The sequence below is a fragment of the Chiloscyllium punctatum genome, chromosome 1, assembly GCF_047496795.1.
Source record: "Chiloscyllium punctatum isolate Juve2018m chromosome 1, sChiPun1.3, whole genome shotgun sequence".
Taxonomy (NCBI): domain Eukaryota; kingdom Metazoa; phylum Chordata; class Chondrichthyes; order Orectolobiformes; family Hemiscylliidae; genus Chiloscyllium; species Chiloscyllium punctatum.
The window spans coordinates 113,978,738-113,994,995 of NC_092739.1; the positions used below are offsets into that span (position 1 = coordinate 113,978,738).

At 41.1% G+C, this 16,258-nt stretch overlaps 1 protein-coding gene across 4 annotated transcripts in view; it reads right to left on the reverse strand.

Annotated features, from left to right (window-relative positions):
• pdzd2 (PDZ domain containing 2) overlaps positions 1-16,258 on the reverse strand; it is a 544,030-nt gene that overhangs the window by 207,170 nt on the left and 320,602 nt on the right. For all 4 annotated transcript variants that reach the window (XM_072572501.1, XM_072572518.1, XM_072572511.1 and 1 more), the window contains one exon: positions 11,826-12,285. In XM_072572501.1, the coding sequence (XP_072428602.1) occupies positions 11,826-12,285 (460 nt within the window). The remainder of the gene's footprint in view (positions 1-11,825; positions 12,286-16,258) is intronic.

The window sequence follows — 16,258 nt, forward strand, 5'->3', positions numbered from 1 at the left end:
CTCTAATTCTCCAGCTCCCACTCCTTACCCTCATCCCTCACTACTTATTAGCCCTTGTTGATCCCAACATCCATGTAAGCTGCCATTCTCCTTCTGCCTTCCACATACAACAGAACACTATAAGAAAAACAGTAACCTCAGGACATAAGAGCACAACACTGACGATGCATGTCGCCCCTAAATGAACGTGAACTGTGTGCCTTGAGACTCTTGTACACAGCTAACTTTATCATAAGGACATAATTATAAAAGTTTTCATTTTAATATATATTCATGGCATGTAAATGTATTACAAGGAGGAAATAGCTATGGAGATAGTGAGGACTGCAGAGGCAAGTCAGAGTCCATAAGACCATAAGACATAGGAGTGGAAGTAAGGCCATTCGGCCCATCGAGTCCACTCCGCCATTCGATCATGGCTGCTGGGCACTTCAACTCCACTTACCCGCATTCTCCCCGTAGCCCTTAATTCCCCGAAACAACAAGAATCTATCAATCTCTGTCGATAAAATGTAAAGTTGGAAAAAGCACAGCAGGTCAAGTAGCATCAGAAGAGCAGCAGAGTTGATATTTCAGGTAGGACCCTTATCAGAACTGCAGACACTACCAAGTTAAACTCTAAATTTGAAACTGCTATTAGGAAGCAAAATTTCAGCACTGTAATTACTCACCCTGCTTGCACATTGATCGCCAATGGCAGTCTTACATTGCAGTTTGTGTCTTTGTAGCAGATGGCATAAGTTTTGAAATTGCCTCTTTGCTAACCTGGAGCTAATTGTCCTCAATTATTGCCAGGTTGATTGAACAATAGAGGTTATAGATGGCTAAGGCATTGGATGAGATATGGTTGATATGGGTTTCTTCTCTTTTATAACACTGCAATCATGAAATATATTCAGGTACTTTATATCGAATTTCATCATTAACCTGACAAGTGGCACGAGATTTTATGAAAAGCAAATACAGACAGCTTTCCCCCATTAATGTACTGGCTGTGTCAATGTTTCAGTTACAGTGCCTTTGTAGGTAGTGTTTAGTTGATGTAGTTTTACCAAAGTTTTATTTAAACCCAATAACAGATCCCCTTCAAAAAAATAAACAAACAACACAAAATGATTCAAGGAGGAGGAGGAAAATTGTCCATTCAAAGCTGGGGTAGCTGAAAGGTCTGAAAATAAACAGACATTATTGGAAAAACTCAGGTCTGGCAGTATCTGTGGAGAGAAAACAGAGTTAGAGATTTGGATTCAGCGATCTTTCTTCAGAACTGACTGGAACTAGAAAAATGTTGGTATATGTACTGAAGATGGGGTGGAGGGAGGACGGAGGAATTGACAAGAGGTAGAGATTAACCCAAAGAGAGAGAAGCATAGTTGGGCAAACAAAGGACTGGGCAAAGGTCAGCCTGGGAAAATCATAGCTGCTAATAGGGGTCATTAGTGGCTGATAATGGGTTGGTTGTGGTAGCAGCCCATATGATGACAAAACCTAATCTGTGGGATTAGGGTAATAATTTGGGAAAAGGTGGTCAGGCTCTAAAGTTACTGAAACTGGTATTAAATTCTGCAGGCTGCAGGATCCTCAAGTGGAAAATTACATGCAGTTTTGCCGGCTTGATCCTTGTGTTGTTATTTACTGATTCTGCCATGTGGAAAGTGGTGGTTGCATTTGGTAAATGACAAAGTCCCCTTGTAGAGATAAAGGAACTGGTAGGTGTATCTTCTCACTCTAAGCCAGGTCTGCACGTCTGCCTTGGTCTTTGGTGTTAACTGAGTCCTTCAATTGGAAACATTCCATTTTAGGTCGGGCTGCAGTTTCCCCTTTAATGTCACAACGCAATAACATTTTACATCTTTGTACTCAAATATTTCCTTCAGATGGTAGAAACCCCACTGAGAGCCCATCAAACACACAAGATGGATGACTATCTGGTTTGAGATGGGACAAATTTGGATGGATCAATACATGTCTTTTCTAACCCCTGCCAATGGAATCTTATACTGAAGAGAGGCGTATCTCAGGTTTATTTTTTCATTTATTGGGATGAATAAACATGAAAGTAAATTAACTTCATCGATTTATCATACAAAGCCATACGTTTCTCAGCCCTCCCATTGAGCATAAGAGGAGATTAGTTTCTAGATTATCCTACTATATTTAACAAGCACACAGGAGTCTCCTTAACTATTCACTTCCTGACACCAGGTTAATTGGCATAGAAACAAATGAATTCATCATGTAGTGAGACATTGTAGACTCAGAATGAAAATTTTCTCAGCAAGAGCTGATTATTTTTAGTCCATCACCTTTGCAAATCACTTCTGATCTGCTTGGTATTTCTTATTCATTTATTTTTCTCCTGTTATGTTAGGTATCTATGTCTCAAAGCCCTATTGATAATCAGCACAAAATCCCCTTCAATGACTGAATATTCGAAGTAAATGATTCGAGATTTTCCATCTTATAAAGTTCCAGTACTTACTTCCTCTGTTTTTGACCTTTCTTATTTCTACACCTGCTACACTCACTCAGGCTGCTGTATCACATCAAGGGTGCCAGCTGAGATCCACTTGATTGTCCAATTAGCCTCCCTTAAACAGCAAGCTAACTGAATGCTACAGTGGCTTGACAGTGGAGGACATTAAAGCCAAAGTCAACTACGTTCCTACTCATTGTTTACATACTAACAATTTCCAGCAGGTTACAAAATTCAGAAGGTGAACCAAAGCCCTGTGATTCTTTTCCCCTCCCTGTGATCTAGCCCAGGCTCACTGAGCTCAACTGTGGTCAAAAAGACATAACTTTAATTTGTATTTTGAAAGATGGATCAGGGAAGAAAGTTCTTTATTTCATAATAAAAATCCAGATACTCAGGTCACACCAATTACTCATCATATTTTAAATTTTAGTAAGTTTCTCTACCTTCTTTCCATTCTGATGACTCTCATACCATCGGGATGCCTGGTCAATTGTGATGGGTGTCAGATGGAGTTAGACCCCCTCAGAAAGCAGATCTGAGACAGTCACAGAGGCAGGCAAGTGCTCAGGTGGACTGGCTAGAACACTGACAACTTTCTGAGACTCCTTTATATCTCCATGCCAACTCATGCCCCTCACATTCCACTGAACATGGACAAGATGTGTCAAATTGCTCACTTCGGTACTCAACATTCAATGTAATATTTCGCTGTATCTCTTCTGGGAGCCGAGCAGAAATTACAAAAAAATTCCAGGATCCAGATACACTGAACACCCAGTGAACAGGGTTTCATTGTAAGCTGTATGAAGTTTTGAACTCTGGCCCATCACCTATGAGACTAACAATAGAAAACAGCCAGAGCCACAATGGGGTCCAATAAATAGCTTTGGGCTGAAAGTGCTCAGCACACACTGTATAGACACCAGAAACGGGCTTCACCTATTTTGGGTCAAAGATATCATCAGCATGTTTCCTACAAATTGTGGGAGTCCATTTCTTGTTGGAATAGAAGTGGATAAAAATGAATCAACTGACCTTCAGATCTGAATGCCAGTCATTTACACTTTGTTAAGGTATACTGATAAACCACATTACTATCGTTTCTAAGTTAATGCTATGAATGTACTGATATTTACATGGTACTTTATATTTGTCAACTCTTCAGGGGTGTCTGAGACTCTCCAACAATTAAGCACAAGTTTTATAGATACTATGAAACAAGCAGGGGAAAAATATCATGGGGAAATTATTTTCTTCATAATTTTTTTTGAAAATCTTCACTTATTGGGAATTGGGGAGTTTGGAGGTAGGATGTCATGCATGGGATGTAACATCTAAGAATATGCTCAATGAAATTGGAAAACCTTAGGCAAATGCAACAGCTGTTCAGTTTCTAATAATGAGTTGCAACCAAGCATGCAATGAATTAGTAGCTATTTGTCTCAATGATGAAATGGCATTGTGGATTGAGGACAGTGCACATGTTCAGATGTCATTGGGAAGATATGCTTCAGACTACTTTAAATGTCCTGAGAGAATGTTATCTTAAATGCCAGATATCAGGGAGGAAATGCTTTCTTTAAAAGATCCATTGTAATGAGAGATCCTTTCTCTTATTTAAACACAACACTGTAATGGTCAAGCTAAGTTTGCACACAAATTTCACCCAATGTGTACTTCGGGAAATAGAAAATGGCACACTTTGTCTCCATGACATGTAACAACAATATGTATCCTTTGGTGCCTTTTATGCTCAGCAAGCAGGAGTAACAAGTCATATCTCAGTTCTGTTTGTACTGCTGGCTTCAATTGATATTTATCACTCGAAGTTAATTTTGAAATTAATTTTCATTGAAAATTTACCAGCAGGTGCTACAGCACTGTTGAGTGTTAGCACAATAATGTTGAACATCATGGGGTAGTTAAGGCTTGGGTTTAATTCTGGTTCCACCTAATTTCCATTAGGAAGCAAGCTTAGCAGAGATTCCAACAAAGGTAGGAAAAATAAGGTTTTAGGACAAGGCCAGCTAGACAAAGGGAAATTATATTGCCCCTGTCATTGGAGTTTCAGCAAAAAAAAAGTAAGGGTAAATACGGGAGATATGGGCTCTTATGGCACTGTGGTAGTGTCCCTACCTCTGTGGCAGGAGGTCCAGGTTCAAGTCCTATTATCATGTCTGAACGGGTTGATTTTAAAAAAAACTTAGGACTAGTGTATGGGAAGTGAGAGATGACCTAGGATTCTGAAAGCTTGTGAAGTTCAGCTGATTTTATCCACTAGATTTCATTTCAAGATCTAAAATGAGTCACCTGCCTGGAGTCAGTGGGATAAAGGACAGGAGCTAAAAATAAGACAGGGATTGGCTGCCAAAAGAAACTCAAGGAATTAGTTCCCGACACAAACAGGACTAAGAACAGTTTAGAATAAAAAGTACTTGAATGGAGGTGGGCTAATTTCAGCAAACTGACAAGAGATCTAGGCCAGGTAGAAATGTTATGGAGCAAGGGAAAACCTTTAAAGAAATGATTCAGGTATAGTTGTATTGATTCTCACAAAAAGGGAAGGAGAGGGTTGGAGCTGTCTGGATGACAGGGGACTATTGAATATGAAGAAGTAGGAAATGGGTCAAGTGACACAGATAAGCTTGATAACACAATGGAGAACCCAGCTTAATATAAAACTTGCAGAGGACAAAAGAGAAAGAAGAGGGACAAAAGAGAAAGAAGAGAAACAAACACGAATAAGAGAAGGAAAGAGACATTACACAAATAACATTAAAGTAAATCCAAAGGTGCATATTAACTGGTACCTAAGGAGCAATTCAGCCAATTAGCAAACAGCTTGGAGATCTATAATTGGAGTCAGAAGACATTGTTGATGTACGCCATGAGAACAGGACTTTGTCAAACCTACAGTAATCAAGGAAGATGCCATGGTACAACTGTCTGATCAAAAAATAGATAACGAAGGAGTTAGATATAGCTCTTCATGCAAAAAGGAGGAGAAGGATGTACCTGACAGCTATAGGCCAGTCATTTAGAATCAGTGATGGGGATGCTTTTAGTAACCTTGGAATAAATTAATTCCTAATTGGACAAACATGGAATAATAAATAAAAGCCATATTTGTTAAAGAGAAATCATGGATAACAAACTTGATTGAGTTTAAAGATACATGATACATGAGAATATATGCTGTGCATGTTGAGTATGTGTACTTCCAAAAACATCTGAAAAAAGTTAAGCTCGTGGAACAAAAGGGGCAAAGGCCACATGTATATGACATTAGCTCAGGTATAGAAAACAAGACAGTTGTGAGCAGTTGGATTTTCAGCTAGATGGATGCATGTTTTGATACATGACAATATTATTACTCAATGGTCCAAGTGCAGTTGATTCCTATCAAATATTTGTACCAATGTGGTTACATAGAATTTATAGCACAAAAAGAGACCATTCAGTCCAACTGGTCTGTGACAGTGCCTGTGCTCCTCCTGCATATGAGCCTCCTCCCACCCTATTTCATTTAACACCCGACCAACAAATCCTCTCTGTCATTTACATTTCTGTCTTTATATAGATTCCCTTAAATGCAGAGACTCATAGACATTTACAGCACAAAAGAAAGCCAATAAACCCATTGTGGCCCTGCCAATCACAAAGATCTGACCACACTAATTCCTTTTTCCAGCTGTCAGCCATCACCCTGGAGTCTATGTGTTTAGAACTGTGGCCTAACCAGCACTGTATACAGTTCCAGAATAACCTTCCTGCTCTTGTATTCTTTGCCTCCTCTAATAAAGGTAACTATCCCACATGCCTTCTTAACCATGATATCTACATGCACTGCCACCTTCAGGGATCTGTGGATATTCACACCAAGGTCTCTCTAGGATTCAGCATGTTCCAAAGTCCTACTGATTCTGAAGATGAGTCTTTGGATCTGAAATGTTAACTCTGATTTTTCTCCAGAGATGCTGCCAGAAATGCTGAGTGTTTCTATTTTTGTTCATATCATTCATAGTTGTGAGGCCCATCAAGCACATTATCTCACACTTCTCTGGGTTAAATTCCATTTGCCACTGATCTGCCCAGTGAGCTATCTTCTTCATTCTTTACCATTACTTATAGACTTTTACAGCACAGAAAGAGACTACTATTTATTTGTCTATTCATCCCAAGGAAGAAGAAACATACTAAGAGGGGAAAGAGGCAACAGTGGCTGACAAGGGAAGCTAGAAGTTGGCAAGCCTTTAAAAACCAACAAGAGGCCAACTTAAAAAGCAAAGGGGCGGGGTGGGGCAGTGTTTGGAGAAGATTAAATATGAGAGTAAGCTAGCTATGAATATAAAATAAGATTGTAAGAGTTTTTTTAATATCTATAAGATAAGAGAGAAAAAGATTGGACTGCTAAAAGAATGAGGTTGGAGAAGTAGTAGCAGGGATCAAAGTGGTGGAGGAACTAAATATGTACTTTCCATCCGTTTTCATGGTGGAAGACACCAGTAGCATACCAGAACTTCAAGAGAGTCAGACCAGTGGCCATCACTAAGGAGAAGTTGCTGGAGGAAGCTCAAAGATCTGAAGGTGGATAAAAGGATCAGATGATCTAGACCTCAGAATTCTGAAAGAAATAGCTGAGGATATTGTGGAGGTTTTGGAGGTGATCTTCCAGGGGAAGGAACTGGAGTCAGGAAGATCCCATAGTCTTAGAAAATGGCCAATGTAAGACCACTGTTTAAGAAAGGAGGGAGGTAGAGGACAGGAAATTATAGGCTAGTTAGCCTGACCTGGGTCATTGGTAAGATTTGAGAGTCCATTATTAATGATGAGATTGCAGAGTATTTGGAAGTAAAATAGAGTTGAGTCATCATGCCTTTGTCAAGGGAATGTCAGGCTTGACAAATCTGCAGGAATTCTTTGAGGAAGTAACAAGCAAGTTAGTCAAAGATGAGCCAGTGGACATGATCTGTTTGGATTTCCAGAAAGGAGGCTGCTAAATAAGGTAAAAGGTCATGGTGCTAGGGCAAGGTACTGGCATGGATAATGGGTTGGCTGACTGGCAGAAGGCAGAGAATAGGGATAAAGTGATCTTTTTCAGGATGGCAGCCAGTGACTAATAGAGTTCAAGAAGGGTGAATGTTGGGACCACAACAATTCACATTACACATTAACGATCTGGAGGAAGGAATAGAGGGCATTGTTGCTAAGTTTGCAGTGACATGAAGATATCTCGATGGGTAGGTAGTGTTAAGGAAGTGGGGAGGCTGCAGAAGGACTTGGACAGGCAAGGAGAGTGGACAAAGAAGTAGCAGATATAATATAGTGTAGGAAAGTGATGTTATGCACTTTGGTAGGATGAATAGAGGCATAGACTATTTACTAAATTGGGAAAGACTTTGGAAATCTGAAACACAAGGGGACTTGGCAGTCCTAGTTCAGGATTCTCTTAAGGTTAACATGCAGGTTAATTGGCTGTTAGGAAAGCAAATGCAATGTTACCACTAATTTCTAGACAGCTAGAATACAATAGCAGGAATGTACTGCTGAGGCTGTATAAGGCTCTGATCAGAATGTATTTGGAATATTGTGAGCAGTTTTATGTAAGGAAGGATGTACGGGTCTTGGAGGGGGTTCAGAGGAGGTTTATAAGAATGATCTCAGTGATGAAGGGCTTGTCATATGAGAAGCAGTTGAGGACTCTGGGTCTGTACTCGATGGAGTTTTGAAGGATGAGGAAGGATTTCATTGAAACTTATAGAATGCTGAGAGGTCTGGATTGAGCAGACCTGGAGAAGCTGTTTCCACCAGTAGGAGACACTAGGTCCTGAGAGCACAGCCTCAGAGTGAAGCACAGCCTCAGTTCAAAACAACCATTTTGAACTGAGATGAGGAGGAATTTCCACAGATGCTGAATCTGTGGAACTCATCGCCACGAAAAGCTTTGGAGGCCAAGTATTAAAGACAGAGATGGATAAGTTCTTGATTGGTAAGGGATCAAAGGTCACACAAAGAAGGCAGGAGAATGGGTTGAGAAATCTATCAGGTATGATCGAATGGTGGGACCTGAATGGCCTAATTCTGTTCCTATGTCTTCTGGACTTATGTTCTGGTAAGAAGATAGAGACAGAAATATAAAAGAAAAAAATTGACAAAAATCACCAAAAACACAATGTTTTGTATCCTTTTAATTTCCATAAATTTCAAAAAGCCAATAGTCCAAAGTACCTGATTGGTAATAGGAACAGATTATATTCATGTCCCTGCCACACTCCTTTAAGCATACATTAGAAAACAGTCTTCAGTTTTTCCAATGCTGCTTGGAACCAGAAGTACAGAAAGCAGAGGATAGTACATCAATGTCTAACTGATAATGGAGCACATGGTGACATGGGGAAGATCTTCAAATAAAGTATGAAGTAAAAGAATTGAACACATTCAAACTCATGATACAAAAGAATCAAGACCTGGGAGTGGTGGTGGGTAATGGCCATGGAGGTAGGTGTTCATGCTCTAAAATCTGTTACACTTTGTGTTGAGCCCTGAAGACTGTAAGGTCCCCAAACAGAAAATGAGGTGTTGTTCTTCCAGCTTGTGTTGATCTCACTGGTGCACTGCAGCAATCCTGAGACAGAGGGGAACAGTGGTGTGTTGAAGCTGTTTTATGTCTACACTCAATCCTGAGCTCAAGAACTACAATCTAGTTCTTCTTTTTGTAACATTAATCTTTTGGCAGGATGGTAATTCTGGGTGCACGTATTTCTAGGGATCTTAACTCATGACCACTCACTGCCAACCATTCTATTCCATTGAATTGTCCTTCTTGCCCCCCACTCAACTATACTGAATTCTGCTTGAATAATGAACAAATGGAGGCTTAAAAGAAAATAAGAAGACATTCTTTAATTCTTGTAGGATTGGTCTTCTAGGTTTTTTATAGTACATGAGGAGATTGCTCCACAATTATTAGAAAATCCAGGACAATCCTGGAACTTTGGCAATCTTATTGAGGGACTGTGGGGCTACTGGGCCTGGATGTGAGTCTGGAATACTTACAAGGGCTACATACCTGAGTTCAATGTAATTAGAGATGTGTGAAAAATGCTGGCCTTGATGGTGATGCCAATATCTCATGAAAGCATAAAGAAAACAAAATCCTAACTGAAATAGCCCAGCTGTTTTAATTCCAAGGCTTTCCATTTTAAGGGAAAAACAACAATAAGAGACCCTGCTTTAAAAATAGAGGTCAAAATCAGGAAAAGAGAAAATGGATATCATTGAGCACCAAAGTCCTGACAAAACAATGAAACTGCTGAAAATTATAATCAGGATTTTAAAACGTTTTTAAATTGAAATGGGAATGAGTTGCAGCTTCACTCCTGCCAAAATATAATCTATTTCTCTCCAAAGACCATTTGGCATCAGTGAAAAGCCAAAGATAGTAATATTTTTCATTCCATTTCTAATACGTATTATCTCCAAAAAGAGAGTGCAAAACTAAGTTAAAACAAAGAACTGCAGATCTGAAACCAACAGCAATAGAATTGCTAGAGAAACTCAACTGGTCTGGCATTATATGTAGATAGAAAACAGTTAATGTTTCAAGTCCAGTAACACTTCTTGAGAACTGATGGCAGCTAGGAAATAGGTGGAGATGGACCCCAGAGAGAGACACAGAAAACAAAGTGGGGAGCTAAGGTGTTGATATTAAGCCAGCCAGGGATGAGGACAAGCTACTTAGGTGATAATGGGGGCTATTAGAAGTAGAAAATGGGTTGGCTATGCTAAAAGCAATCCATGTTGACAAGACCTGGGAGTGGTGGTGAGTAATGGCCATGGAGGTAGGTGTTCATGCTCTAAAATCTGTTACACTTTGTGTTGAGCCCTGAAGACTGTAAGGTCCCCAAACAAAAATGAGGTGTTGTTCTCCCAGCTTGTGTTGATCTCATTGGAGCACTGCAGCAATCCTGAGACAGAGGGGAACAGTGGTGTGTTGAAATGGCAGGTAACTGGAAACCTGGCATTATTTTCATGGACAGAACGTATGTGTTCTGCAATGCGATTGCCCAGTCGTGTTTCCTCTCTCCATTGCAGAGGAGACCACATCGTGTGAGCAGTGAATACAGTAGACTAAATTAAGTGAAATGCAGGTGAATCATAGCTTCACTTGGAAGGTATGTCTGGGGCCTTCAATAACGAGGAGGGAAAGAGTAAAAGGCCAGGTGTTACACCTTCTGAAATTGCATAGCACGATGCTACAGAAGTGTGCTAAAATCTTAGGAGTGGGGGAGGGTGGACAGGATGTCCTGGAGGGAATGGTCTCTGCAGAAAGGTGACAAGGGAGCTTGTGCCTTGCCTCCCACTAGAGGTGGAGGAAATGGCAGCTTATGATCGCTTGGACGTGGAGGAGAAAATGAAAACTGGAGGACTCTTTTGATCTCGTGGATGGGAAGAGAAGAGGTGAGAGCAGAAGGGTTGGAGGATTTGAACTATAGGGAGATGTTAAATAGCCTAGGGCTGTTTCCCCTAAAGCATCGGAGGCTGAGGAGGTAACCTTATAGAGGTTTATAAAATCATGTGGGGCATGGATAGAATAAATAGACAATGTCTTTTCCCTCGGGTGGGGGAGTTCACAACTATAGGGCATAGGTTTAGGGTGAGAAGGGAAAGATATAAAAGAGACCTAAGGGGCAACTTTTTCACACAGAGAGTAGTACGTGTATAGAATGAGCTGCCAGAGGAAGTGGTAGAGGCTAGTATAATTGCAACATATAAAAGGCATCTAGATGGGTATATGAATAGGAAGGGTTTGGAGGGATTTGAGCCAGGTGCTGGCAGATGGGACTAGGTTGGATTGGGATATCTGGTCGGCATGGACAAGTTGAATCGAAGGGTCTGTTTCCGTGCTGTACTTCTCTTTGACTCTATGACTCTAAGTGTGTGAAATAGGACAGAAACAGCTAAGGGCCCTGACAATCACAGTCACAGGGTTGAGGAAAAGGGTGGACATTTCTGAGGCTCCTCTGCAGAAGATGGAATCATCAGAACAGATGCGATGAAGACAGATCACCTGCTTGGCTTCTCTTCTTTCTTGGTTTACTATCAACAATGCTTTTGTCTGTCTACCTTTGCTTTTTTCTCTCTCTGCCCTTCATCTCCACCTATCCACTCATTCCTTTTCCCTCCCCCAACCCTGTCATCAACATAATTACCATCCTTTCCTAGCGACTATCAGTCTGGAAGGATCACTGGCCTTGAAATATTAACTCTGTTTTCTCTGCATAAACCCTGCCAGACCTGCTGTGTTTCTTCAGCAATTTCTGCCTTAGTCTGTAAAATAAGTTACCTGAGTAGAGTATTCACTCTGTCTCGAGTCTGTCTTCCCAGTTTCTGAGAGTAGAGGTCGTTGATGCATTGTCGATAGAGCAGAGATTCCATTAGCAATTTGCTCTTCTGTATTCTGGTCAACAGTTGCATCAGAGTCTTTGGGGTCACAATGAGTGTCAACCCCTTCAGCTTTTGAACATTCTGCCTCCATGGAGACATGATATCCATTCTCTTGTTCAGAGCTATGACTCTCCCGACTGTCCTGGCTATCTCGGTTGAGGGAAGAACGAGAGATGACACCAAACTTTCGAGTCCGTTTGCCATTCTGTGTGGGACTTCCACTTGCCTCCGAGCTGCTACTGCTTGTCCTGAGTTCACTGTTGCTGCCATTGGAAGGAGGTAGAGGAGCTTTGCGTTTAATCCGACGCAGCATGATCAGGTAAATGTATCCGCCATTCCAGCATTGGTCAGCCAGGTAACTGTAACACAAACAGATTGCCTTCATCAACTAAATGTAGTTAAAAATCACACAACTAGGTTTATAGTCCAACTAAATGCAAACACAGCCTTACCAGAAGCACTTTATATTTGGCTAGGATGAAATTCTTCCTTTCATGAAGTTAGCCAAGTAGTCAGTACGAATATTTTGTTTTACATTAATTCATGGAACTCTAGTTAAGAATCAACAACATTGCTGTGAGTCCTGAGTCACATGTCAGCTAAAATGATACTAAATGTGCACATAAATCAGACTATTTATAGCACTACTATATTGGGTGCATACTGTGTGCAAATTAGTTTTTACAAAAGAATATTAAAAAAACTTAAAAATCACACAACACCAGGTTATAGTCCAAGCGGATTATTTGGAGCACTAGCTTTTGGAGTGCTGCTCCTTTGTCAGGTGGATGTGGAGTAAAAGATCATAAGACAGAATTCATAGCAAAAAAATTACAGTGTCATGCAACTAAATGATATATTTAACAAACCTGGATTGTTGTTAAGTCTTTCATCTTTTGGAATGGATTGCAGGTTTCAGTTTATTAATATGCAAATCCCAGAAATTCTTTTAAGTCACCTTTTTGACATAACTTAAGGTTTTATCACAAAAAGTGACATCTTAGCTCAGACAATGCCTTAAAGGTGTGAGGTTAGAGTCTGCCTGTATCCCAATCTTGAGTCAGACTGGTTCTATTTCCAAAGTGGAATTTACAAAATACATGTTTTAACTGCCTGCAGATTGTGCATTTTTTGAGCATATAGAACGCATCTGCAAATATAATTCTGCAAATACAAATTCACTCCATAGACTTATATTTGCGAGTGTGTGTGCATGCATGAGAGAGAGAGAGAAAGAGAGAGAGTGTGTGTGTGCACTTGTGAGTGTGTGCACATGAGAGAGTATGTGTTTACATGTGTGAAAGCTTGGAAAAGTGTGTATGTGGGTGTGATGGAGTAGAAGCCTGTGACAGGGTGTATGTGTATGCATGTATGAGAAAGAGTGTGTGTAATAGAGAAGGTCTGCGTGAGTATAAGAGTATGTAAGAGTATATGTGCTTGTGTGTGTGTGAGAGAGATAATAGTCTAGTGGGGGTCACCTGTAGTGTGACATGAACACAAAATCCTGGTTTAGGCCATCCTCATGGTTACCGAACATGGCTATCAGCCTCTGCTCAGCCACAATGCATTGTTACCTATCCCAAAGTCCACCTTGGAGGATGGTACCTAAAGATCCAAGGCTTAATGTCCCTGGCTACTGAAATGCTCCCCGACTGAGAGGGAAATCCCTGTCTGGTGATTGTTGCGTGGTGTCCATTCATCCGTTGTCATAGCATCTGCTTGGTGTCACCAATGAAACACGCCTCAGGGCATCCTTGCCTGCAGCGTATGAGATAGACGTCAGCCAAGTCACATGATTACCTGCTGCATACACGGTGGCTGGTGTCTCCACGGGCAATGGTGACATCTGTATCGACACTCTAACACATATTGTAGTGGTAGCCATGACAGGGTTGTACGGTGTTGTCCTGAAGGCTGGGCAGTTTGCTGTGAACAATGGTCTGTTTAAGGTTTGGCGGTTGTTTAAAGGTGAGAAGGGGAGGCGTAGGGAGGGTCTTGGCGAGATGCTTGTCCTCATCGATAATGTGTTGCAAGCTGTGAAAAACATAGCGTAGTTTTTTGGCTCCCAGGAAGTACTGGACAACAAAGGGTACCCTATCGGCTGCAACCCGTCTGTCGTGTGAGGAGGTCATTACGGTTTCTCAGTGTGGCACATCAGAACTAGTGATTGATGAGTTGAGCATTGTACCCTGTTCTTATGAGGGCATCCTTGAGCACCTTCAGGTGTCCGTCACATTCCTCCTCATCTGAACAGATCCTGCGTATGCATAAGGGCTTGTCCGTAGGGGATAGCTGTTTTAATATGTTTAGGATAGAAGCTAGAAAAATGTAGCATTGTGAGGTTATCCATGGGTTTGTGGCAGAGTGAGGTACTGAGGTGCCCATCCTTGATGGAGATGCATGTATTCCAGAATGAGACAGATACTAAAGTGTAGTCCCTGATAAGTCTGACAGTAGGATGAAACTTGTTGATATCACTGTGCAGTTGTTTCTTCGCCTTGGGTCCAGAGGAAGAAAATGTCATCAATATACCTGGTGTATAGTGTTGGTTAGAAGCCCTGTGCAAAGAAGTCTTGTTCAAACTTGTGCATGAAAATGTTGGCATTTAAGGGTGCACATTTGGTCCCCATGCCTCTAGATGAAGAACTGGTCATCAAAGGTGAAAATATTGTGGTTGAGGATGAAGCAGATGAGTTGTAGGATGGTGTTCAGAGATTGGCAGTTGTTGGCATTGAGTACTGAGGCTGTTGCAGAGATGCAGTCATTGTGGGGGATGCTGATGTAGAATGCTGACAAGTCCATTGTGACGAGGACTGTTCCCGATTTGACTAGTCAGTGCGTGCTGAGTCTCTGTCAGAAATCTGTCATGCCACAACAGAAGTTGGGCGTCACCTGTTCAATGGATTTCAAGATGCCTTCGACATAGCTAGAGAGGTTCTCACATAGGGTCCCAGTGCCTGTGTTGGCTTTGTGTATCTTCAGTAGGCAGTAGAAATCCCCTATGTGAGAGGTACATGGAATGAGAGTGCGTAGGGAACCCTGAAAGACTGGATCAAATGTCTTGATCAATGTGTTTAGTTCACAGGTGTATTCTTTGGCTAGATCAGCCGGTAGTTGCCAATAGTGTTCCTGGTTGTTCAGTTGTTGGTACACTTCCTTGAGTAGTCCGTTCTATTTTGAATGGCAATGGCTCCTCCTTTATCTGTTTGTTTGATGACAATGTTTCAATTGGTTTTGATAGCATGGATCGTTGTGATCGGGAAATGTTTTGCTCTGCTTTGTGGGTGTGGTTGATGAATCTGGCTTTCAGCAGTGGCCCTCTGGAGGGGTCCAAATCAAATCCTTTTTTGGTTGCTCCACTATGGATCTCTCTGATGACTGTTCCAGTTTGTCAGTTGGCTCATTGGGATCACTGCTGACATCTTGGAAGAATTCCCGGAGTTTCATTCGTCTGATGAATTCCTCCATGTGTGCCGCAAGACCAATGGAGTCCAATTTGATGTGGGGCAGAAATTGAGCCTTCGGCTAAGAACTTCAATTTCTTCCAGTTGAAGGGTGTGGTCCGTTAAGTTGATGATCGATTTCCCCGTGGTGATAACGTTTTCATCTGTGGTGCGCGGGTGGGGGGGCTTGGCTACTGCTGGTTGTGATGCCAAATTTCTCCAGTTTCTTGTTCTTGGTTTGCATGTACATGTTCTGTTATGAGAACCTCTCTGGCTATGTTGAAGGCATCTTGAAATCCATTGAACAGGCGACGCCCAACTTCTGTTGTGGCATGACAGATTTCTTACAGAGACTCAGCATCCACCGACTAGTCAACGTTCTGTCACCTTGTCTGCTTAGCAGTGTTGCGTAATTGTACTGCTGTATCTTGAGCACAAGCTGAGAATGTGGACTCTATCTTGATTTCAAAGTCCACCTCAGTCCAACACCAGCTCCTCCACATTATAAAAAACAGGAGCAGGAGTAGGTTAGTCAACTCTTTGAACCCACTCTACTCTTCAATGATATCATAGCTGATCTTCTATTTCAATAGCAATTTCTTGCCCTATACTCATTTCCCTGAACAGTTGTGTATTTCTCTATATTTCAAAAGCATTGTATTGCATGGTAAGCACTTTGGGATAACTTGACAAAAAGAGCCAGCAATTTTCTCAAAGCCCCAGTAACTTTATTAGAAATATTACAAAAGCCGCTTTCAATCATAATAAATGGGATTTTTACTACATCTCCAACGAAGCTATGGTAGCAAAATGGAAATAGCTCTGATGAAATTTTAAGCTATATAGCAATTCAAAAAAGTATAAACAATATAATTCCTTGAAATTATCC